General features: G+C 39.8%; 1 protein-coding gene across 2 annotated transcripts; it reads right to left on the bottom strand.

Moving 5' to 3' along the window:
• Positions 1-1,721: 1,721 nt before the first annotated feature.
• Positions 1,722-25,489, bottom strand: tmem164 (transmembrane protein 164). Of its 2 annotated transcripts, none has more exons than XM_083771633.1 (6): positions 24,640-25,489; positions 18,394-18,443; positions 17,871-17,937; positions 11,674-11,752; positions 4,391-4,491; positions 1,722-3,460 (listed from the first exon to the last, which is right to left on the bottom strand). In XM_083771633.1, the coding sequence occupies exons 1-6, from the start codon at positions 25,075-25,077 to the stop codon at positions 3,254-3,256; spliced, it is 942 nt and encodes a 313-aa protein (XP_083627759.1). In that variant the 5' UTR covers positions 25,078-25,489; the 3' UTR covers positions 1,722-3,253. The 2 variants fall into 2 exon arrangements, with proteins under 2 accessions (XP_083627759.1, XP_083627760.1); XM_083771634.1 differs by having other exon boundaries at positions 11,677-11,752.
• Between the last annotated feature and the right edge of the window lie 391 nt (positions 25,490-25,880).

Here is a 25,880-nt window from a genome sequence, read left to right as displayed (position 1 = left end):
ATTGGTATAACATTTAATATAGGTCTAACTTTAGTTTTGGCTCAGCTGTGGGGTCATTCAAGTCATTGGTATTGGCTGTTCTATTTTTGAGGGGCACTAGCCTCTCCTACTGTATCCAGCTTTTGGTGTCTGTCCACAAACTTTGTCCTACACAAATGTGAAATTCCCATTGACAATGAATGGATAGTTTTACGTCATAGTGTCTGAGCAAATATAGACATAGTGTCTATTTCCCTTCATGATGATGTACGTCTAAAGCGCCCCTCACTTCACACTTCTTTATTTTTTATTTCTGTTTATTGAATAGAACTTCATGACATTCAGCAATATAGTCAACATAGTCAACCTTTTCTTTTTTTTGGTGTGCCTTTTTTTCCCTTTTTTATAGTTTTTTATAGGAACCGGGCCGGCACCCTGGGCGTGTTTCTGTGGGTCTGGAAGTTCCGGAGACCCCCACACGGAGTTGCACCACTTACTTCACACGGGTGTGAAAATACAAAATAAATTAATAAATATTTGTACAACCCTTTAAATCATTGATTCCTATAACTGAAGGACACATCTGCTTTTGAGTGGTCCATGCAAACTGATGCTTAAAATCAAATTTCCTCCACACTTTCTGAACTAGGCCTACAACAAACACCTTCTACTAACTACATAACATCAGTGAGCATACGGTACCCAAAGGAGGAGGACCCACCACCCACCTCAGACATCAGCAACATTATGAAAATGCACTTAATTACAATTGTTCGGGTGAAATTCTTTATTCATAGTGTACTTCATGTATATTCTGTAGTGTAATAAGGCAGCTCCAGACAGCACAGACGGTCGGCTGTTGGAAAGTTTGAAAGCGTCGGGAGCTTGTCAAGCTCGGGAGCCGTCGCTATCCATGTTGTATAGTGATGAGGGGGTAATATACAGTGAAATTGACAAACGAGTGAAATCAAGAATAAGGGAACAGGGTGCCCGGCGTTTTCCGGTGTGGGAAATCATTTAAAAAATCCATGCTACACTATGTAGTCCACTAGTCCAATGTAATAAACATACAAAAATGGCATGCTACAGTGTCGTCCAATGTAAAAGAAATCACACCAACTGAGCGGGGCAACTATTTATTGTTATAGTTAGGCTACTGTACTGTGCTTTGTACTGTATTGTAGTGTACTACTGTGCTCTAGTCTGTACTGTAGCCTACATTACCTTGGAGCTGGCCCGGTTCCGGCGAGCCTTCTCGTGTCCGAAACGGTTGAAAAAATGACAGTTACCACGTGGGGGTCCCCGGAACATCCAGACCCCCAGGAACATGCCCAGTGAGCCTTCCCGTGTCCAAAAAGGTTGAGAAATGACAGTTACCGTGTTGCAGCATTACGTGCTCGGACAGACACAGGGACACACATAGCTGCGTAATGGAGCAGAGGCACCACTCAAAAATATATATGCTGCCCATCGTTGGGTGGATTGAGGCGCTAAAACAGATTTATTTTAAAGAGAACCTGATTGTAATGCCTAGTAGTGGGCTAGTGGCTAGCTACAGTCAGTTGTAGAACTTAGTGGTATCATTTCGTAGCTATACTTAACATCGTACCAGGGTAGTAGGGTACAATTAATCTACACCCTTAAAGTGATGTTTGTTCAAAATCAGGAATAGGCCTAACTTCCATTCACACATGCAGACGTAATGTCCTATAATAAATTAATAAAAAATGATTGAGAGCATGAGTGCTGAAATCACCTTTATTGTTCAATACAACACAGTACACATAAAAATACAAAAGTTTATTTTATCCCTTTTTTCTTTAAAATTGAATATTAGTTTGTATACAGTTAAATATGCGTTACAATACACACATTCCTCATACATAGAATTGGGACACAATGAATAAAGTTTTCCTATTTTCAATTGCATACTTATTTTAGAACAGGGATTTTAAATAAATATATTCAGAAAAGGCTCCATGCACAGTATCGGCAGGTTTTCTTTTTCAGGCATAAAAACATGTAACTTGTTAACATTGAACATGTTAAACTTAAATTAGGCTGCCCTTTATGGTAGGCTAACCAGCAATGTTAACCACTTGTTAACTTTGTCAAGGCGAAAATAGCAGATCTACAAGCTCATAACCATGCTCACAAGTTCACATCACGATGCAAGGTGTTGTGAGCTTGTAAACCTTTTTTTTGGGGGGGGGGGGGGGGGGGGGGGGGGGACCTTTGCCTATAATGGCATGCCCAAAATAGGAACACTAGGTTTCAATTGGTTAAGCAGCAGCAACACCAGTTTCGACTAGTCTAGTCAGAGATCAACCTTGGCTTGGCACACAGTCATATTTTTTTGAAAGTTACAAGACACTGACTTACAGAAAAATAAGCAGTGTACTCTATACTGCACTGTTCTTCTCTTACATATCCCTTTGAATGTCAATACAAAAAAGAAAGATAAAATAAAGAAAAAGAAACCAAGTGCCAGTGATCATTATGATCATAACCGAAAAGACTGAGGAGCAGTAGAAACTGCAAACTTCTCTCCTGTTCATTAACCTGGCTTATTCCTTCCTATTTAACCTCAACCGTTGAGTAGGTCAAGTGGGGACAGATGCATATCACTTGTACACACCATAAAACATATTTAACCATGTGAGCTTCTATTTTTAGTCATGACAGCACAGACGAAGAGGTGGACACAAATGGCCAATAGAATGCTACTTGGATCATGGACACTTAAGACGATCTATAAACAACTTATAACATTTATATATCAATATTTTACATATACTGAAAATGTAACTTAATATAAATGAACCGGCAACTTCACCCACTAACATACATACTAACTGGTGTAGTTATCGCAGATAATTGAAGTTTAACAATTACAGTTTTAGGAGTGACAAAATGGAGATAGCCCCATGTTCTTTCCTTAGAAGATTGCATTGACAAAAAGGCAGCGTGAAGATGTTTTCTCTTACAATTTCACTTACTCATCCTGGACAAATTCAGTCCCTCAAAAGACGGCAAAGGCTAAATATGGTCAACTCCACAATGTTTACCGTTAGTCCCTTCCTATTGTGTTTGTGCATTCAAGTATGCGGGCAAGCCAGCTATAATACTAAAAAGGAATGACATTTATTCACTGACCCTGAAATGCGCATTTGTTACAGTAAAAACTGAAGTGTGTTAAAGGATTCATAAAAAACAGAAAAGAAAACAGGCGATTGGAGTGAAAGGCTTCATCTGGGAGCATCTTCAGGAACGTTCAGTCAACCTTCTTGTTGCGTAGTCTGACAGAATCTGCCAAGTGTCTGCACACTGGACCAGTATGCTGGGATAGGATGGTAAGAGCCTTCCCGTGAATCAGTGTCAGTAGGGTCTGGTGCCCTGCAGCCCAAACCCGATACCAGGGGCCGTAGAATGGGTCCGACACAGCTGGGCACAGCATGTTGTTGAGATTGACCTCGGTAACCTGGAAGAGAAAGAAAATGCGATAGGGACTATAGGGAGAGAAAGGAGTGATTTGAGTTGCAAGGCCTAATTGGTACATGTTTTATTAAAGGACAACTTTAGTTTTTTTTCAACCAAGGTTCATGTTTTAGGTTGTTATTAGAGAGTTATTTCATTTTTTCATTTGCTGTTTTCTTTAGTTTTAGGGATTTTAGCTGTTTTTGACAGGGGGCGGGGGCATTCGAGCATGGGGCTAAATATGTATTTTTTTACAACATTTTATAGCGATTTCTTTTTTAATTATTTACTATAGTTCCTAATAAACCCCAGGAAATTTCATTTGGCCACAAAAGATCACGAGTTCTACTGAATGTGTCAAACTGACATATTGAGCCTATGACACACAGTGTGGCTTCCCCCCAGTAGGCTACCTTCACATTCAGTAGATACTGTTATTTCTTTGTGGCCAGATGTAATTTCCTGGGGTTTATTAGGACTATAGTAAATAAAAAATAAATAAATGGCCATAATATTTTGTAAAATAATACCAATTTAGCCCCATGCTCGAATGCCCCCGCCCCCCTATCAAAAACAGCTAAAATCCCTAAAATGAAAGAAAGCAGCAAATGAAAAAAAAAAATAACACTCATCTTTTAATTTCTCTAATAACAACCTAAAACATGAACCTTGGTTGAAAAAAACGAAAGTTGTCCTTTAAGTACATTAAACAAGGTTTAATAATCATTTCTGATAAAAGATCATTAAATTGTTAAACCTTTTCACAGAAAAAAAAAACATCAGATTTGACAGTGGCATTTGATAGCATTTAGTTCACTGTACACTTGTCATTACCGATTGGCCTAAAACAACAGAATTTCCCCAAACCCCCGAATTAAACATAATATTTTCATGATGGACTATTATGTGTATCCAGTAGATGGCTCCATCTTACCAGGCCTAGACCCTGCAGGAAGAGGAAATGGTACAGGAAGAGAATGCCAGTGGATAGAAGAGCCCACCACATGTCACCCAGTGGCTCAGGTTTGTACACACCTGCAGAAAGACACAATCACAACAACTATTATTTGTCTGTCTGTGCTTGTCGGTCATATTTGCACAGTGCACATCTTTTAGGAGATTGAGAACCCAACCCCACATCCCTTTTCATTTTCTCAGTAGTCAACGGGGCTACTTTTTTCGCAGAGCCTGGGGTCGATGGCCGCTGATGGGCTACTTGTTTTACAGGTTAGGTTAAGCCTTAACCTAACCTGTAAAACAAGCATCATGCAAACCTGTAAAACAAACTATGCCTTAACCGTTAATTAAAGCATGGTTCTGACGGCTCATATGACAGGTGTTCTTTAGTACAGTGCAGGTGATACAAAGTATACAAAATAAAATCCAGAAAGTCTTGCTTGATAAATACTATAGTACCCTAGTGGCAGATATCATGAGGGAAAAAAAAAAAAACTAAGACACTGTCTGCAGGTGGGAAACATAATACAATAAACCTATTCATCGAGCACAGGCAACCAAACAAACCAATTATTGGAGAGCCCTCAATGTGCAAGCTTTATTTATGTTGTCCTTTTACTGTTAGTCTGCCCAAAGTTCGGGTTGAGGAAGTGCATGTTGTTTCCATTTCTTTCAATAACCAAACAAACCAACCCATGTCGACTCCCTTGAGTGTTTTCAATTCATGCTTAAAGCCCCGTTCAGATTAAAAAAAGCTGTTAATTCCAAGCTTCAAAACGCAAAAGCTGCTCTGCATAGAGATAACATGGGACCACGAAGCTAAAGCAGAAGCTAGCTTCTGCAATGTGAATGGGGCTTAACACATGTTCGAACCTGTCCCCCTCTCCTCGAAGTTAGACTGGGCAAGCTAAACTGACTGGGCCACGGCCCGCGTGGCCCAATGGACCCTACGCCGGTGTTGATGGTTAAGAGGGAACTGGCATAGGGGATGCACAGGAGGTCCTAATGGTATTTACATAATGTGCTTATATAATGTGAATATATGAATATCTATTCATATTGACTATTGAAATTGTTTTGCTCCCTAATATCAGTATTGGCCCCACACATTTGGTATGATTTGACCCATGTTGTCCTCTTCTACAAAGTCAAGAATGGTTCCAAATTGTCCTCCTTTCCTTTTTTGTAGTCGTTTTCTCAAGGTAAATTAGTGGACAAGCACATGTATGTCGTTTGACAATGACATTAAGTCGTAGTTTCCTATACATTTCTCTATACATTCTTACCGGGTGCTCGATCGGGGAAAGTTTAACAAGAAATCTCTAAGAAGAGAACACCAGCACTCACGGACATGTGGTTTGTTGCTCAACCTGTCTTGTCAAAAAAAGAAAAAACTTTGCAGCTAATTTTGCACATTATATATTTTCTACTACCTGCAATGTCCTGAACAACCCCCCCCCCCCTCATCAAGGGCTATTTATGCCCATTTTGCACATTGAATCTTTCATTATGTGCAGTGTACCTGCATAATTATTGGCTAAAGAACTTGGAGACGGGCATAAAATGCTCCATTAATATTCATAGTTTCTCATATTAAAGGTATATTCAGTGATTTCACTCAAAAAACCTTAGGTTTCGTTTTTGGCTGTGGGACCCAGCCTTTCGTCCAATCAGGATAGAGAGTCAAAAACGAAACCTAAGGTTTTTTGACCCCCAGGGGTTAACTGGGGACAGGGAGGAACTCCTTATATGGCCAGCACACTCTATAGTAGGGAGGATTATCACAACAAAACAAAAAAATAAGTGATATTTGAATTAAGTGAAATCACTGAATATACCTTTAATACTGTGTATTTTGCTCCATTATGATTGCACTTTTGGGTTTTGTCTGAATGTTGTTTATATCGACACAGACAAGGGAAGGTGTCGTACCCCCCGGACATTATAAAAGTGACACTTCCTGTTATTTATAGTATGCAACGCTGACGAAGGCTCCAAGCCGAAACCATGGCCGAAACGCATACGTTGTGCTGTCTGCAGCATACCATGCCAACCATAAAATATTAAAAGTGCCTTAAATGACATGTCTGTGAGTGCTGGTATTCTCTTCTTAAGAGATTTCTTGTTGAGCACAGTCTATCCTAAATGCAATCTCTGCCCACTGTTGCCTTCTTAGACAGCGGAGAAACTAAATGTTCTGCATTTCCACTCACTTTTCCTTCATATATTATATAAAGGGAGCGGATTTAACTGGTAGCAGAGGCAACAAAACAGAGCCTACTGTACAACACTGAGACATCAAAGCTAAGCATACCATTCATGCATCCCTCCCCAACAATAGAGAAATGCTTTGCCATGGTAATAGAAAACAAACCATTACAGACACCCGGACACAAAGACACTCCTTATTTCTGCATGACTGTGAGCCTAACTGGGACAAGTTGAATATTTCCTTTTGTTGTGCTGCCATGTCATGTTACAAGGGAGGAGTAAAAAGGAGTTTTGTTGCTTCTACATTGTAGAGGAAACAATGACTCAGATATTCCATCCTGATATCCAGTGTGGCTGTTTCCAATTAAATCCACACTTCACATGGAGAAAGTGTTATGGTGCCATGATAGACACAGCTTCTTTATTACTCTCTCCTAGCACCAGGATGAGGTGTTTAAGTTCAAGTTCATTAACATGTGCATAATAATACAATGACATTCTTGTTCAGTTGTTCTCTGGCTCGCTCTGCCTTCACACACAAGGACACACCATCCCAAATCCAACAAAGAACACCTACATGGATGGACTGCATACACAAAGCACTCATAACGTATAGGCTACATTATATTGTTGCTGTTGGTCGAAAATCATGGCCAAAACCCAAATCGATCATTTTCAGTAAATAGGGGGAAAAATTATGTGTTAGCTATAATTTAATCACAAGCTCGTTAGTATTTTGACCTGGTGTCCCCATTTAGGGCAAAAATAGTGAAAATAGACGATCTACAAGCTCATAGCACTACTATCATATGACAAGGTATAAAATGCAGTAAGGGAATAAAGGTGCAGTAAGTGCTCTTTTTTTGTTAAAATAATGTTAAGTAGCTCCATATTCTGATAGTAATCATTGCAGTAGTAGTGTTTCTTCAGTAACGGAGGTCTTCCAACAGAAAATGCATTTAACCCATTTAGACCTGAGCTCGATTCTATAAAATGTCTTCTAAATGTCATTCAATTTTAATACAGCGTCTGGAGCACTGGATAGGCCTGTCTGGTACGGCCCTGTCCTGGTTCTCCTCCTACCTATCAAACAGAAGTTACTTTGTCAATCTAGCCGAGTTTGACTCAGACAAACACGACATCAGTTCTGGTATTCCACAGGGCTCGATTCTTGGTCCTCTGCTTTTCTCCTTGTACATACTGCCATTGGGCGAACTGAGTACCAATCACGGAGTCAATTTTCATTTCTATGCTGATGATACCCAACTATATCTTTCTGTGGCCCCAGATGATCCCTGTGCATTAGACCCACTGCTGACCTGTCTGTCTAGCATCAAATGTTGGATGAGTGACAACTTTCTCAAGCTAAATGAGGATAAGACAGAAGTTCTCATAATCGGTTCTAGCGAGCAGAAAGAATCAATAATAAGCAGGCTTGGCAACCTGACTGTAGAAAGTAACAGTACAGTAAAGAACCTGGGGGCTATTATTGATTCTGAATTGAATTTTAATTCACACATTAATCATGTTACCAAGATTGCCTTTTTTCACCTTCGAAATATTGCACGAATCAGAGCCTATTTGTCCTTGGATGATGCAAAAACGCTAATCCACGCCTTTGTTTTTTCTCGGCTTGACTACTGCAATGCGCTCTTTTCAGGACTGCCTAAGAAAACAACTGACAGACTACAACTTGTCCAAAATGCAGCAGCTAGAGTTGTAACTAGAACTAAGATGAGAGAACATTACTCCAGTTTTGGCATCACTGCACTGGCTTCCTGTTGTTTTTAGGATTGATTTTAAAATTATTTTACTTGTCTATAAAGCTCTCAATGGTCTCGCACCTTCCTACCTACATGACTGCCTGCCTAAATATGTCCCAAACCAGCCCCTAAGGTCTTCCACTGCTGGCCTGCTCGCTTTGCCTAAAAAAATGGCAACTAAAAAATACGGGGGAAGCAGCTTTTTGCTTCTACGGGCCGTCGGCATGGAACAAGCTCCCACTGTACCTTCGCCTGGCAGCCTCTGTAGACATTTTTAAAGCTCAGCTCAAGACCCACCTCTACAACATTGCTTTTAAGTGATCTTTTATTTTTTGTTATTCACGTCCTCACTGTATTGTTTTACTGCTTGTTTTTTAATGTCGTTGCCTTATTTGATCTGTTCTTATCTTTGTACCACTGCCTTCTCCTGATTTGACACTGCGTTATTGTCCTATTGTTTTAACTGCATGCCTGTTTTAATGCTGTTTTGTTTTGCTTTTGTTTTTATTATCTTTTCTACTCTGTAAAGCACTTTGAGCTACATTTATGTATGAAAGGTGCTATATAAATAAAGTTTATTATTATTATTCAAAATCCTGACCGTTTTTTGAAAAACCGTGATTCTATGTCAGTCGTTCTCAAACATTTTCATGTCAAGGACCCCCAAAAATATATGTATTTGGCCGCCGACCCCCACCTGAAAATATGTTGTTCCAGGGACTTCCCCAGAAGCAAAAATCTGCGCCACATTTCACAATTTTTCAAAAATAGCAGACCTACAAGCCGGCCCACATGTGCGTTCTTTGGCCGCATGCACGCAGTCGCAGACAGCATTACATTCACAGAAAACCGCCCACTGATATAGAACCAAATAATTAAATTAATTGTTAATCCTTACGTTTAATTGATTGTTAACATCCCTAATCTCCTGATTAGGTGAAATTTGCAACCCACCTGAGAATATATTTTCTGATTATTAAAGAGCTGGAGAGAAGTGGAGACCCCCGTTATTGAACAAACACTTTATCTATATACAGTAATGATTACTATCTGAATATAGAGCTTTAAACCTTTCACACAAAATAAACAAAAATAAACATAAAACATGACTTACAATAACTTTAATTTATGACAAAAGATGAAATGTGGACATACAAGGTTCCTGGCCCACAGCAACATTGTGTATTCCACGTTCCACGGTGACATTACTGTGACAACAACAACATGCATATGGGTGCAAAATGATTGCCTATGGGAAGAAAGTGTTATTGAGAAGGGTGGTGTGTGATTTGTCCGCCTGGTATCATTTTGCAGATGGAAGAATGAGAACGACGAGCATGTGCCAGGGATACACACAACACCTCACTTAAACCAGTCTCTCAAACTTGTTCCATGTCAAGGACCCTCAAATTAATATGTATTTGGCCGCTGACCGCCATCTGAAAATATTTTGTGCCTGGGACCCCATACTAGATTTGTATTTTTAAAAATACTTTTTTTCCCCCCTTTTTTTAATAGCAGATATACATTGTGATGTACTTTTATATTTGAATGCTATATAAACACATTTTCTGCTGGAACCCCCTCAAGGACCCCTGTGGGTCCCCACTTTGAGAACCACCGACTTGAAGGGGAATACCACTCATTTCCAACATTGATCTACCGGTATGTCATTAATATACCTTACAGGAAATAATAAATCACAAGGTCGAATCCCACCATTTGAGTTGCCTAGAGTTGAGGTCTAAAACTCGGGGTCATGTGATCAGTGACATACAGAAGGTGTACTATTTGGCTTGCAGAATACACCTTCCCTATGTCACTGATCACATGACCCCAAGTTCTATTAATTTTAGAGTAGTCATTATTATATTTTCATAATGACCTGCGACGGAGGTGAGTCAGTCAGTCAGACACACAGGTACCAACCCACCTCTGACGTCTTCCTACCTAGTCAACTTGGCAAAAGTAAAAGGCAGTTTACAACATACCCGGCCCCCCGGGACCATCAGTGGAGGTGGATCATGATCTTGGGGAAAAACACGGTTGTCCAAAGCAGCCTACAGGAATTCCCCACAAAGTAATTTGGAAAAACCAAACGTTTGTTTTCCACCTTTTATTACAAGAAGCAAGCGTGGATGATGGAATATTCAGTTTCAAAAGTATTTTGTTTTGCATGCCGACACTTCCAGAATGACAGCAGCAAGTCAGTTAAAAAACATGAAACCGCCGTAGTGCTGGAAGTTATATGGAGCAGGCTTGTGTGTGTGTGTGTGTGTGTGTGTGTGTGTGTGTATGTGTGCTGCTGTAGGCCTACTACCTAAATGACTAATTTTTAGGGGTTATGGCATTGTAAAAAATGCAAAAATAATAAAATAAAGGTAAAAAGATTCCTTCCCGATGTATCGCCCCCCCCCCAACATTGCATGGTGGGGAACATAGAACTTGGGGAACAGGTACGCTCCCCTTCAGGCTATTTGTTGTTTACAAGTCATACCGAGCATGCAGCTACTATGTGGCTTAATTCTAACCTATAATGTTTTCAGATACATATTTTAGTGTGCTGATTAAGTTTAAATACACTGTCTGGATGTCATCTTGAATGAGAAAACTGAGTATTTCTGTAATCATCATCAGCTGTAATACCATTGGGCTAGCCCACCCTAGCCCAATGGTAAGTCCGCCTCTGATGATGACCATGGATATGGTCTAAAAGTGTGATTTTCTTTTTTCATTTCACAACGTCTGTTTGGGACACAAGAAACACTTTCCTGGGGCTTTTGTGTGTGTAATATGTGTTTTTAGATATTTTAGTATTTCAAATATCTGATGACTCAGACATTGGTCTCACTTCCTTCCTGGACTACAATGTTGTCTCAGTCAGACAAACACACAAACAACATGACTAGGTGGGGCAATGCACCAAAGCATTATGGTCATTGTTGCAATCTAGCAATCCAGTCAAACCCTAGTCAAACACAAAGACTTCATTATGTTTCTGGCCATAGAGTGCAAATGTCAAATTGTGCTACTGTTATCAACTACAAATACTATTAACATTGAGTGACTGGAGTTTCTTCCAACGGTGAAATGACCCTTTAACTCTGGAGAGTGTACAAATAAATTTAACCAAAATGTTTCTTTTTTTTTAACTTTGTACTTGTTTCCATCTACACCAAACCGAGTTGTGAGCTTGTTGCAGGGACTGTTGCCCCCAGAATAGAGGGTTCAAGTTCAAATTAAAACTGAATATGACAACAAAAGTTGTTACAAGAATGAAACTCACCACCTTTCCTGAACAGGTAAACAGGCACCAGGTAGAGCATGGAATGTTGGATGTAGTAGACCTCCTTCTCAAACGGAAGCTGAGTATAGCAGAAATGAACCACCTCAGTTAATTTACCCAGTGTAAAACTTTATACTCTGTCATACTTTTGTTTTGAGTCAACACACACACATCTACAAGCTCACGGCGCATTGCGATGCCAGCCATGAGCTTGTACACTACAGTAGGCTATTTTCAGCACAACACAGCATGATTGATGAATGAGCATGATTTGATGAATGAAGCATATAAATCATAGTTGAAACTAAAGTTCTCCATTTGTCAAAAAACAGTGACAAAACCAGATTATCCCTGTGCTAGATTAGACCCGTTGACCTGTCTGTCTAGCATTTAGCGACTAGCATCAAATGCTGGATGAGTGAGAACTTTCTCAAGCTAAATGAGGATAAGACAGAAGTTCTCATAATCGGTTCTAGTGAGCAGCAATAATCAATAACTAGTCACAATTTGAAAATTTGCAAAGTGTGGTTGCCCCAATTGCTTATATAGGCCCCCCCGCTCATGCTGGAATTGCCCGCGACATGTGATTCAAATTTGGGATGGATTGGACATTCCGTTCGTGATTTGTGGCATTCTTTGTAAAATAGGCCCCTGCCACTAACTTCGGAAACCGAATACGGCCGAACGATACGGACTATCAAAACTCTGCCAGTTTTAATCGGATAGGTCCGGAGATCATGTGTACCGACCTTTGTGCGATTTGGACAAAATATGCAGGTGGAGGATCAAAAAGTGTTTTTTGAAGAAAATTCTAAATGGCGGAAAATCTATCCTGACGGAAAAAGGAAATTTGATATTACGACCTACAGTTCAAGAGTTCTAAGCCAAAACGTAAAGTGGGCTGTTATAGCGCCACCATGAGGCCGACTGATATAATAAGTTAATTAATTTTAGTAATTATTATGAACCTCCCCTCCAATTTTTTTAACTATAGCACTTACCATCTCTGAGGAAAAAATACTTGAATGCGAGTTTTCGTATTTTCCCATTCATGTCAATGGGGAAATTTTATGCACGAATAATTAAAATATACATTTCTCTTAGCAATGAGCAAGCACACGATTCCCGATTTGACATATGGCTCAAGTGCGTACAGTCAAAACTGTGGGAGTAGTGCGTCAAAATAAGTTACTCTAGTTACTCCATAATAATAATAATAAGTTACTCTAGAAATAATAAAGTGTTTTACTATAGTCTGGTTGCCACACTAATAAGCAGACTTGGCAACCTGACTGTAGAAAGTAACAGTACAGTAAAGAACTTGGGGGTCATTATTGATTCTGAATTGAATTTTCATTTAATTTAATTTAATATTTATTTATTTCATTTCAGTTATGGTTTTACATGATTATATTCATTTTACGTTGTACTTTTTTTTTTTTTTTTTTGTACATATTCCATAACAGAAAAGGAGCAGGAAGAAGATAAATCTTATTGATACCTGCCCCTATCTATCATTTAAAAAAACGTCTAATTGATGCTGCTACCAACCATTAATTTCACCATGATTACATCAAATAAAAAAGAGAGAAAACAACAAAGACAAAAGAACATAGAGCTCAACAAGAGAACAAACAAAGCTGAGGGAACGAAAGAACACTTATATCTAAACTTCTATTTCATAATTTCCTTTTTAATTCACAAATTAATCATGTTACCAAGATTGCCTTTTTTCACCTTAGAAATATTGCCCGAATCAGAGCCTGTCTGTCATTGGATGATGCAAAAACGCTGATCCACCGCTTTTTTTTTCCTCGGCTTGATTACTGCAATGCACGTTTTTCTGGACTGCCAAAGAAAACAACTGACAGATTACAACTTGTCCAAAATGTGGCAGCCAGTTTTAACTAAATCTAAGATGAGAAAACATATCAATCCAGTTTTAGCTTCACTGCATTGGCTTCCGGTTGTTTTTAGGATTGATTTTAAAATTATTTTACTTGTTCATAAAGCTCTCAGTGGTCACGCACCTTACTACCTACATGACTGTCTGCCTAGATATGTCCCAAACCGCCCCCTCAGGTCCTCCACTGCTGGCCTGCTCAATGTGCCTAAAACTAAAACACACAGTGAAGCAGCTTTCTGCTTCTACGGGCTGACGGCGTGGAACAAACTCCCACTCTACCTTCGTCAGCCATTTTGAAAGCGCAGCTCTTCTTCTACACTATTGCTTTTAAATTCTTTGTTGTTATTCATGTCCTCACTGTATTGCATTACTGCTATGATTTTGTTTTATGCCTTGCTTTTTTCTCCATTGCTCTGTAAAGCACTTTGTACTGCATTTCATGTCATGAAAGGTGCTATACAAATAAAGTATTATTAAAACTACTAACCTTACACTACATTCTTTACATGTTTCACACATGACTTAATCGTCTTACTCTGTAAAGGGTCCCATTCTGTTTTGTCTCAAATAACATTGTTACCTGAAATGTAGGCTACAAGACAAATATATCTATATGTAGTACATATCTATTATTCATATTGACAGCAGTCCTTGTTACAAAAATGTCCACCTCTGTTTTAATAAATTAATGCAGAAGTGTGCTGGAATGGCCTTTATGGAAATACATGTCTATAAAGACATATTGCAGTGTGTGTTTGTTTAAATACAGCATTTCAGCTTTATTCTGATTAAATAACAGCAAAGAGACGGAATGAAGAAATAACAGAATAAAGCAGAATAAATAAAGCATTACTGCTTCTGCTTTACAGACGGACAAGACAGCAGAGAGAGAGATCTCTCAAAACTACTCTCAACACACATAACGTACACATAACATGCACACAAGCAATAAGAAACCAAGTTTACAAGCTATATGCTCACAGATTCAATACTTTTGGGGTTTGTAAAGTCATGTCTATATGTTAGAGATCAACCGATTATCGGCACCGATATCACCGATATTAACGATATCGTAATTCGGAGGAAAACCCGATTTATGTGCTCCTCTCTGCAACTGGTGCTGTTGAATGGGAGTAGTCCACTGAAATGATACAGCATAATATATAATATATTGTTATTGGTGCCAGGGTGGGAATTTGTAACCTGACTCCACCAGATTGCGGCAGTATTGAGTTCACAAGTTCCCTCCTCCTGCCTGCATCTGGGCTCTCTCTGGCAGAAACGATGAACCGGAAACAGTTCTGATATCTCCATAATAATTTCGAGTTGTAGTCTTGTTAGGTTGTGTTTACATTTGCGCTGTGGCAGCGCTTCAATATGTCATCAATCTCACGTTGATCCCGCCTCTAGCGGCCGCATATTACTCAGAACAAAACTGGTTCGGAGTACATCGTCTCTGCCCGAGAGAGCCCAGACTCTCCCTTCTGGCTGCATGGAAATGTTGTCCAGCAGGGGGAGTGGTTTCACCAGGCTAGGACATTTGTGAAAGTATTGTTAAAGGAAACGTTTTATTTTATTTTTTATAATAATATATAATATTGTTTTTTAATATCGGCTATCAGTCTCTTTGATCACTATTCACTACTAATCGGTATATGCTGTTAACTGACTAATGGGGGCATTTGACATCACCCCCAGGCTGAGGAAGACAATGTGAGCTTAACATTAAATGGACAGTGACCAAACCACAATTACACTTTACAATTTAGGAGTTTAGCAGATGCTCTGAATCCAGAGCGATTTACAGTAAGCCAGAACAACACATGGTAATACTTCAAATACATACAAAAATTGTCATCAAGAATATTAAGGGAGCTAAGAACCTAGCATCTGTCTTACAGTATAAAAAGTTAAACTGTAGAGTAAAGCTACTTACTTACTTACTTACATACACTATAGAGTGCTATGTCTACATAAAATGCTATGTAAATTACATAAGTTTAGCCTTGGCATACGCCTGTAAGATTGTCGAGGCTAGTGCAAGTGCTACGGGCTAAAATGGAGTCTGAAGTGGTCGGTTTTCAGACTGTGGTAGAAGATTGGGAGTGAGTCTGAAGTTCTGATTGCAATGGGAAGTTCATTCCATAGTTTTGGAGACAGGAGCGTTGTCCTGGCTGTTTTAGTGAATGTTTTCTCACTGTACACTAAATCCCTTGGCACTATCATCTCTGCTCACAATATATCCTATCACTGCTACGCCGATGACACACAACTGTTCCTATCCTTCCCCCCCTCTACCACTCAGGTGGAAGAGCGCATCACTGCATGCCTGGCTGACATCTCACAGTGGATGTCCTCCAACCATCTCAAGCTGAACCCAGACAAGACTGAGCTTCTCTTCTTCCCAGCTAAGTCCTGCCCTATGCGGGAGCTAACTATTTCCGTAGACAACGCCCTGGTAACGTCTGTCCCAACAGCCAGGAATCTTGGTGTTGTCCTGGACAGTCAGCTCTCGTTCAAAGCTCACATCACAGCTGTCACTCGATCCTGTAGGTTCACACTCTATAACATACGACGAATTAGACCGTTCCTCACCCAGGAATCAGCCCAGCTCCTAATCCAGACAACAGTCTTGTCAAAACTCGACTATTGTAACTCCCTCCTTACTGGCCTACCAGCATGTGCACTTAAGCCTCTCCAGCTGATCCAAAATGCAGCAGCTCGCTTGGTCTTCAACCAGCCAAAATTCTCACATGTCTCCCCCCTGCTCCGCTCCCTCCACTGGCTCCCGGTCGCTGCCCGCACAGAATACAAAACTCTGATGCTGGCATTCAAAGCAACCAAAGGTATGGCTCCCCCATATCTTACAAGTATGATTGAACCCTACAAACCCTCCCGCGCACTCAGATCAGCCAACGCAGGGAAGCTGGAAGTACCCTCACTAAAAACGCCGGGACAACGCTCCACACGTCCCAAACTCTTCTCCCTTCTGGCTCCAAAACTGTGGAATGCACTTCCCATTGCAGTCAGAACTGCAGCATCACTCCCAATCTTCCACCGTAGCCTGAAAACCCACCTTTTCAGACTCCATCATGGCCCATAGCACTTACCCTAACCCCTTAGATAGCATTTATGTTGGCTTAGATAGCATTTGATACAGACTTATAGCATGTTATGTAGACAGCGCTATAATTGTATTGTATTTAGTCATAGCACGCCATAGTACATATGTATAGCATAGTAGTAAATATGTATAGTTTATATGTATAGTGTATGTATAGTTTCATTATATAGATATTCCACTGTTACTTTCTTAGCTTACGCATGTTCCATGATAAATACTTTTATGTGATGTATTCCCATGCTTTTGTTCTTGCTTAAATGTAAGTCGCTCTGGATTAAGAGCGTCTGCTAAATGCCTAAATTGTAAATTGTAATGTTCTGCCAGCCTCCCTGTGTTGGCTGATCTGAGCGCGCAAGGCGGGTTGTACTAGGGTCTGATCAGACTTTGTAGATATGGGGGGTGCCATACCTTTGGTTCAGGGTTAACACACATTTTTTCCAATGAAATTTCAGAACTTTTCCAGGATATTTAACCCAATTGCCAGGACTATATAACAATAAGTCAGCGCAATTCTCTCACCGCTCCGCTCATGCTCTGCAGCTGCATAGGTTGGTGTCACATGACCAAGGAACAGACCTACAAGCTAACTATGCATCACACTGAACTTCTGAAGCGAACTGTGAGCTTGTAGACGTAGAGCTGTTCTTTTTGTCACGTCCTATACTGTACATTATGCTGCAATCACGCAGCCCGTTCAGAGAAAAAAACTACTTTTGTTACATATTTCGTGTAAAAATGTATTGGAAATGTTTATTTACAAACTAATTACCCAAACAATGCATAGCCAAATATTCTTCCAGGATCCTTAATAAAATTCCAGGACCTTCAAAACTTTTCCAGTACTGGAAAAAGTTATTTCTAATTTCAAAACATTCTCAGGAATTGTATGACTGTGGGAACCCTGTTGGTTGCTTTGAAGGCCAGCATCAGAGTTTTGTACTCAGACAGTAACGGGGAACAACCGGGAGCCAATTGAGGGAGTGGAAAAGTGGGGAGACATTTGGCTGGTTGAAGACCAAGCATGCTGCAGCATTCACAATGACTGGCTTTGGGTGACGGGACTCTTGCACAATAGACAATGATATTAGTGAGCTGGGAACGCTTATGTCAACCATAAGATGTTCAAGATATTTGAAGAGTTTTCAGATTTAATAGTAGGCTACTTACCAGTCTAGTGTTAACCACAGGGAACATGAGAGCCAATAAAGCACCGTTCAACATGTGAACCTGAAGCCTGAAATTACACATGGAAAAAAATATATTTGTTTGGGAAATTCTTTGGCAAAGAGATTTGGTGTAGACAGAAAGAAGGTCTAAGTACAGAACCAACTCAGAACTGTTTAATAAGAGTGTTTAACTTTAAGTAAGTGATTAACCGTTGGCAGAAAACTCACAATAATGGCTAAAGGTTTAATTCCACTTTAAACTCTCCGTATGTGGCTGTTGGTGTATGGTTACAGATCATGCATGTAGTAATGACATGTGGGATGTAGCCAAAACAACATTTGTTTATACAACACTATTCACAACCCAGTTATAAAGTTAACATACTCTGGACTCACACTCTAGACATTATTATTAGGAATGTTAAAGCGAGTGACTGAGATTAAGTTTGGTTAAAAGATTTTGTCTCAAGACAATTTTTGCTATTTGCTATTTTTACTATGTACATTAGTCTCGTCGTACTCACCTGAAAACAACCATCGCTGTTTTACCTGGCGGACAAGCCAATAAGAAGATCTGTTGTGGAAGACAGGGAAAATGTCAAATTAAAAAAATGCATGATTACATCTCATTCTCTGCCTCTATGACTTTTCTGGACCTACACCTGTGTGTGTCATCATAGTGATTTCAGCCAGCAAAAAGGAAATTTTCAAAGTGAACCATAATCCCAAAATAAAGGTTTATGCTAGTATAGGTTAGCCTGACACTCAGTCTGAATTTTATATTTTGGCGGTCAGCCAAAATGTAGAATATCCCTGGAAGTAATCTGATTACAATTGTAATTCACCCAAAATAGTAATAAAACCTTTTAGTTGTAAAGTTTAGAATTAGCTTGATGATATAGATTTAGAGTTATTCAGCATTTTAGTCTGGCTGTATACAAGAAGTGAATGGCACTGCGCATGTGCAAACCCAGCTAGGATCACTGAAGAAGGAAAAGCAAGCAAAAAAAGAAAAAGAAATCAGCGATCCGGTTTGATATCAATAATAAAGCTTATCTGAAAGTCCAGGAAACATGAATATTGGGCGATGTAGTCATAAGTAATTTGTAGACTGAAGAGAGTAAAAGAACACAAGGCCAAATGGATGTGAAAACAAAAACATGTTATTCACAGACTGGGAAAAACACTCCAACTAAGATAGTGAGATAATGTTTAGAGTTCAAAGTGCCCTGCAATATGGGTGAAGAGTAAATGTGACAAGCACACAGAGCCAAAGTGTCATGAAAGATATGATCTCCTGAAGTAAGTCATTTTATGTTTTCTAAAGTCTGCAGAATACAGAATATTAACTGTCAAGTGAAGGAATTAATGACTAATCTCTGTGGAATCTAGGATTCTCTTTTTCAATCTATGCAGGATCCGTGGGACCATCTGAGTAGCTATCGCTGGCCCTGCATTTGGTAGGCCTACGCTGTTCTCACTATAAGACTATTTGCACTGTAGGGCACTTGGTCTCCTTATTTCCTCTTTCCCTGAAATTAGGAGAAGTTCTCTCACAGTAGCACTGAACTGGAAAAAGGGGGAAAAATGTGGGTGTGTACCCAAGTGTCATGTTTCCATCACTGCTGACTGGAGCTGGATCCAGAGGGAGGGGGTTGCCACACTGAAAGCTCTGTCCACAATAGTTTGCAAGCTTGTGCAAGGGGTGGAGAGGAGACCCATGTCTGAGGACTGGGAGCAAGGCAGGGTGCAGAGAGATTTGTAAGTGAAGAGGAGGGAGGCAAAATTGTAGGTGATGGTGAATTTAACTGGAAGCCAGTGTAGGTGGATGAGGGTGGGGGTTATGTGCTGCTAGGCCTTAAACAGGGGTTTCCAAACTTTTTTCAAAGGGGGCCATATTAGAAAATATTAAAACACCCAAGGGCCAACTAACTACATCTCCTGACATAATGTAGCTTCGGACTATAACAAAGTCACAGAACACAGATAAATACATATGCATCACATTTAAATGATTCTATTTAACTATCATGATCATCATCATCAATATTTAATATGAATGGTCTTTTGTCAGGTGTGTGCTGTGAACAAAAAGTGTAACTCAGCCCTTTATCAGCCTTATGTCACATTACAAATGTAATCAGGCATGCAAGGTAAAAAATAAACAAAAGAAATACAAGGAACAAGGAACAAATTAATAAATTATACTCTGGGAAATCCCCAGGTAAAATAAATCTTCAATGTAAAAATGTCCCATACAAGTCTGTTCATAATACAATTCAGGTATGAAGCCGCGGGCCATATGAATTTCGTCCCAGGGTCACATTTAGCCCGCGGGCTGCACTTTTGACACCCCTTTGATATTTGAAGGTTATGCATGCTAGCTGTGTTTGTATACCTGCCTGGGTGTTTAAACAGTACCTCTCCTTCATCTTGTCCTTAAACAAAGACCAAGTCAAATTCTAAGAACAGTATACAGTACAGTACAGTACAGAACAGTACAGAAAATGCATGTATAAATACACAGAAAGTTTATTCCAATTTCCTGTTCCAACAAATTAAGAAGCATAGTTCTCTTAAGCAGGACAACTCAATGTCATTCTATGTATTCAAAACAAATGTACCATTTGGCAACATGCATGCAGTTGCATTTCAAAACACTCAAACAGCACAACAAGAGATGAATTCCCACATAATTCAATTCTGACAGGATTGACTCAATTTGCATATGTGCTTGCTTATCCAAAATACTACTTTAAATAAAAACAGCACTTTGTCAAGGAGGGCCAACTCCTCTGTATGATGGCTGAAGCTGCCAATGCTAATCCTTTTCCATGAAGTTTATTTGAAAAGGGCAGGCGAGCAGATAGGGGGGGTGGAGGGGGCAGGGGTGGATCGACCCCCTCAGTTTCATGAGAAGGAGGGATTATCCCCTCCAAAAAAAGCCATGTACCGTGGCTACATGTGTTTTGCTGTGTTGGCAGTGTTTTGCTGTGAAATCCGCTAAAAAACACGAGGAAAAATCTGCGTAATTATGCGCAAAAGTGGGGGGGATATCCCCCCCTCCTTATGAACTTTTCCGCGCACGCAGATAGCCCCCAAATATGTCCCCCCCAGTTATGAAATGCTATCTGCGACCCTGGGGCTATCGCTGAGAAATGTAAGATATGGAGCGAGACAAGACATGACATAACCTGCAACACAGGCCCTGTCAGCTCCTGTGCCAAAGTCTAAATCCACAGCCCTGCAATTAGGTCTGAGTCACCAGCGGCACAACAATCCTACATTACCCAAAACTCACTCAACTAGACATGGTTGTCGTCTCATCATAGTTACACACGTACAATTATGTGAGGTGAAGGACAGCTCCAAATGTCAAATTGCATATTGTTACAGTAAATCAAAAGATTGGTCGATACATATTGGGATTGTTAAGCTAGTTACACTAGGTAAAACAAGGTAAAAAAGGCCTTATGAGTTACATCACACAACAAAATATGTCATGCAGGGAGTTGTCAGAATGATGTAAGCAGGGAGTTTTCGCGCAATTTCTCTCATTCAGAATCGGATAAACAAATCCCGCGAAATGAGGTCACATAAGGTGAAGGAGCACGATGAGCATGTTAAAGCATTACAATAAAGAAAAGTGTAAGATCAAAACATTCTTTAATTGGAGTGCCTTCAAAAGCCAAGTTAACCGGCACAAACCGTTACATGCTGGTCCCTGGTAGCTAGAGGGCCTTCCCACATGGCAGCACCATCTGCAGAAAGAACTTTCCATTTCACCGCTATCACCCACCAGTCAAACTAGAGTCACAGCTAGTCAGTGAATTGCAGAACTGTACTTCCTAATCCTGGTTGTGTCTCTTCAAGTAGAGGTTCATTTTGAGAAATGATTGGTTTCCTGCCACTTTCCAACTGCCGGGCTGTATCAGAGTTTATATGAGGCTGTTAAGGATTTTATAAGCTTTCCAAAGACAAAGTCAAGCACATTCAATTTAAAGTACCTCAATGTCTGTTCCAGTACAGAAATATTATACTATAAAATAACAACTAGGCTATTAAACAATGTCATAACATTATGCTATACATGTGAGAGCATTTGATGATGTGTCAATAATCTTTCTACACTAATTAAATAAAGTAAAGAAATGTTCAGCACTTTATTAAAACTTCTAAGTTCTAATACATAATAGCATACTTAATCCAGCTATTATAAGGATTTCCGGCACTTGTACACAGTCAGAATATTTAACAATGTTTCCAATGAAATCTGATCTAGCCAGATAAACCTTTTAGACTGCACGTTAATGTGTGCATGGCCTTGTGGGGAAGATCCACATTTGTCCCTGTTGTTCCAAATACCAGCACTGTACTGTACTGTACTATCTGCTTTCCTATTGTTCCCTTCAGTAAGAACAGAAAAACTAAGGGGAGGGGCCATCCGACTTCCCCATTTCCTTTACAACATTGTTTTACACAAACTCTCTCATTGACACCAACAGCAGACCAATGGCCACTACCTCAAAATATTGTACTTTCAATTCTTATACTCCTGAATCATCACTTTAAATTTATTTCCACTCTCATGTAAATGTGTGGTGCTGTATAATGATCAAATTGTTTACAATCTCTGGACCCAAATTGTTTCCTTGGCTATTAGTTTCAAATAAAGCCAGAACCCTCTTTCCTGTGTCTGCTTCAGCTAGATTTCCCACCGATTTGTTAAATAAGTGGACAACTCAGTCCTGTTTTTGTTTGATTGATTGAATACTTAAGGCTTGTCCGGGACAAGTATTAAATCTTCCCGGACAAGTGCATTAAAATTGTACTTGTCCGTTGGACAAGTGACTCTTTTGTGGCGCTTTTTCCGTGACGCTCATACCAGCCAACAATATTGTCTGACATTATTGTGTGGCTTTCCTAATCATCACCTTTCCAATATTGTTATTAGCCCTTCTGTAATCTTACATACATTTCATGTATTCCAAATACCAAATACACAGCCATATCAGTCCTATCAGAGCAGTTTGCAGACTGACCACGTCAGCGTAAACTTGTAGCACTGCATGTATACTACAAGACTTTGAGTCAGATATTGTCCTCTAGTTGTGAAAGTTGTGTTGAAACATGCGTTATTTAAAATATCGCCACTTTTACATGAGGAAAAGCTAGACTGAAAATATAAAAACTTCAAGTCTTAGGAATTAATTATTGGGTGGGTGCACAGGCAGTGCTAAGTTTAAATGCCGACAAGGTCAGTCTGGTAACCGTGCGCAGATAGGACCGATCTATGGCTGTGTATTTGGAATACATGAAATATATGTAAGATCATAGACATTCTAATCTAGGGTAAAAGCAACTTACAGATAGTTGATTTAAAATGTAGGCCTATTTGTGTGCTCGTGCTCCGGACAAATGACTTATGTGCCTCAAAAAGTCAGTGTCAAGCCCCGTATAAGGCATAATAGAGATACTTCTTTATTCTCACAAAGGAAATACTTATTTTACAAAAGTAAACATTCAGTCTACCCTTTGTACAAATTTTGCTTGCTCCCCTCTCTCTCAACAACTTCTCTCTAGGCTCATGCTAAAAGGGCTCTCTGATTGATTACACCTTTTGATTGCTTAAATGGGAAACCGTTACATTGCATTGTGTTCCTCATTACACAGATGTGGTCTGGCTCTGTGTCTCAATACTTTCAAAATGCAAAAGAAATTTCCAAAAAAGGTGTTGGGCAAAGCTTCTGCTGAGTAGAGGTGGTGACAACACATTTTTTATTTGCAGTTACATTTCAGGTTCTAATTTCGCAGTATGGCTCATAAAAGGATATCACACAATAATTAGATGGTTTCCTGTCCAACAAAGACTGCAGTTCAGTGTACTTTCAGCGACTGAACCTAACTGGCTGACTAACTGGTCACATAAATGACCTCTTACATATACATAGTCATAAATGTTGACTCAAAGCAACTCACACTAACCATGGAACAACAGGTTTTTCTCCATTGCAGTCACATACCCTTGGAATAACTGGAAGTACACTTCCCAGAATCCCATGCCTTTCAGAGTAGAGCTCAACAGGTAGGATGTGGGGAAATGAGTATTATTAGACTGAGAAAAAGGACATTTTCTCAATTATTCTTACTTTTGTAATCAATATAGATTTTCCTGCAGAAATTGTTCAAAATGTATGCAGAACTTCATAATGTCCAACGAAATTAGACATGCGCTGTAATGTCTCCACAACTTGGTCAGAGCTGGGAGAAGTTTATTCACCAGTCATTGACTTGTTTTTCCATTTCCCAATTAATGTTTATATTAATAAATACTGATTAATCTGTCCTGCTCTAACATGATCACTGATTTCCGTGACGTTTATTGCATGAGCTACAAAAAATATGCAAATAATTGTGGTTTGACAACCCAGCTCTGTGACATCTAAACAAATGTTTGCAAATTCTTTCTAGTAGACTCACCTACATTTTCAAATACTGTTGGTGCTGGGTTGCTTTGCTCATTTGACTATACAGTTTCTAACGACTATAGGCGCCTACAGCTATGGTATGTTCCATATGTTGTCATTGATGATAATGAGGCTAAGAACTAAATGTATGCTTCAACGTTTTAGAGTACCACTTCAGCACCACACATACAAATACATGATGTCTTTTATATATATATATATATATATATATATATATATATATATATATATATAACACTAAGGAATTCAATCAACAAGGCTAGAAACGTGTGCAATGCTTACCTGTACCATGGTCACAACATGACATGGGTTCAGGAGGTAGATCACGGTTTTGGTCGCAAATTTGAACCCGACCTCTACTCCAAAAGTCATACACAGAGCAACGAGCAACAGGTTCTTCCCTAGGCTGTCCTCCTTCGTCTTTGCACAGTCCTTTCCGTTCACTTTGAGTTCTTTCGAGACGTTGATGTTCCTCAGTGCCAAGGCGATCTCCACAACAGAGATGACAACGATCACCAGGGTCTCACTGATGCGCTGCTGAGGCGCGAGAAAGGCGGCACATTCGGGGCCCCCGTTGCCCTCGAACTTAGGGTCCACGCCGCCGTACACCCAGTCTAAAAGACTGTAGATGTTATACCTGGACATGTTCCTCTTCTCTTGTGGGAAAAGATAAGAACGAGACGGAATAAAAGACGCAGGATTGACTTCTTGTCGAAACATGAACTGCAAGGTTTCTGCTCTTTTGCAATCCGCTGTGTGGCTGGGAGGCAGACATGTAGATCCACCACCCGGCAATAATACAAGCTATATCTCCTCCTACAGACCTGCTCCTGGTGTAGCAGCTCCGCTAGCAGGTAGTTGGGAATGTTTACCACGTCTACCTTAACTAGTAAAGTCCTCCGGCGAGCCCCTCGACGCAATTAGCAGGCATGCTAAAAGATAAACACTCATCAAATCGGTGTCAAGATGCCCTAAAGCGCATAAGTTAGTGCAGCAGCGGCTGACCTGTGACCAGTGTACTGTTAGCACAGTGAAGCTAGCATGTAATTTAGCTGGGCTTCAAGTTACCCACATTAAAGTCACAATACCGAGTTTGCAACAACGACTAGAGATAGTCAGTACCAGAGCTAGCTAAGCTACAAAACATGAAGGCACCCCAAAACATAGATAGTGTAGAATAGATCCCATAGTGTGTATGGATGGACGGCTGGCCCGTGATTGGCTATAGTTGGTTTCTAAGCAACCTCTGATGCCAAGCTGAGGCTACACATTCTTTCCTCTGATCTTATCTCTCCAGCCGTAATGAAAGTCAAGGTCTAGTCTAGGTTTATTCCATGTTTATTCCAACCAACCATATAAAACAGAAAATTCTACCAAAATAATGTTTTTATTTGATTTATTATAGGTTATCTATTACAATACTTAGTCTACCCACCACCACCAACCCCTTGACTGAAGTGAACATCATTTTGGGAAGGTAATTTCAAGAATCGATTAATTAATTTATGGTCGATGGCGCGCCT

Source organism: Protomyctophum parallelum (assembly GCF_964188405.1).
Source record: "Protomyctophum parallelum genome assembly, chromosome: 1".
NCBI classification, from domain to species: domain Eukaryota; kingdom Metazoa; phylum Chordata; class Actinopteri; order Myctophiformes; family Myctophidae; genus Protomyctophum; species Protomyctophum parallelum.
Note: the sequence above shows the minus strand (reverse complement) of the source record. Positions and strands in the feature narration are given on the sequence as shown.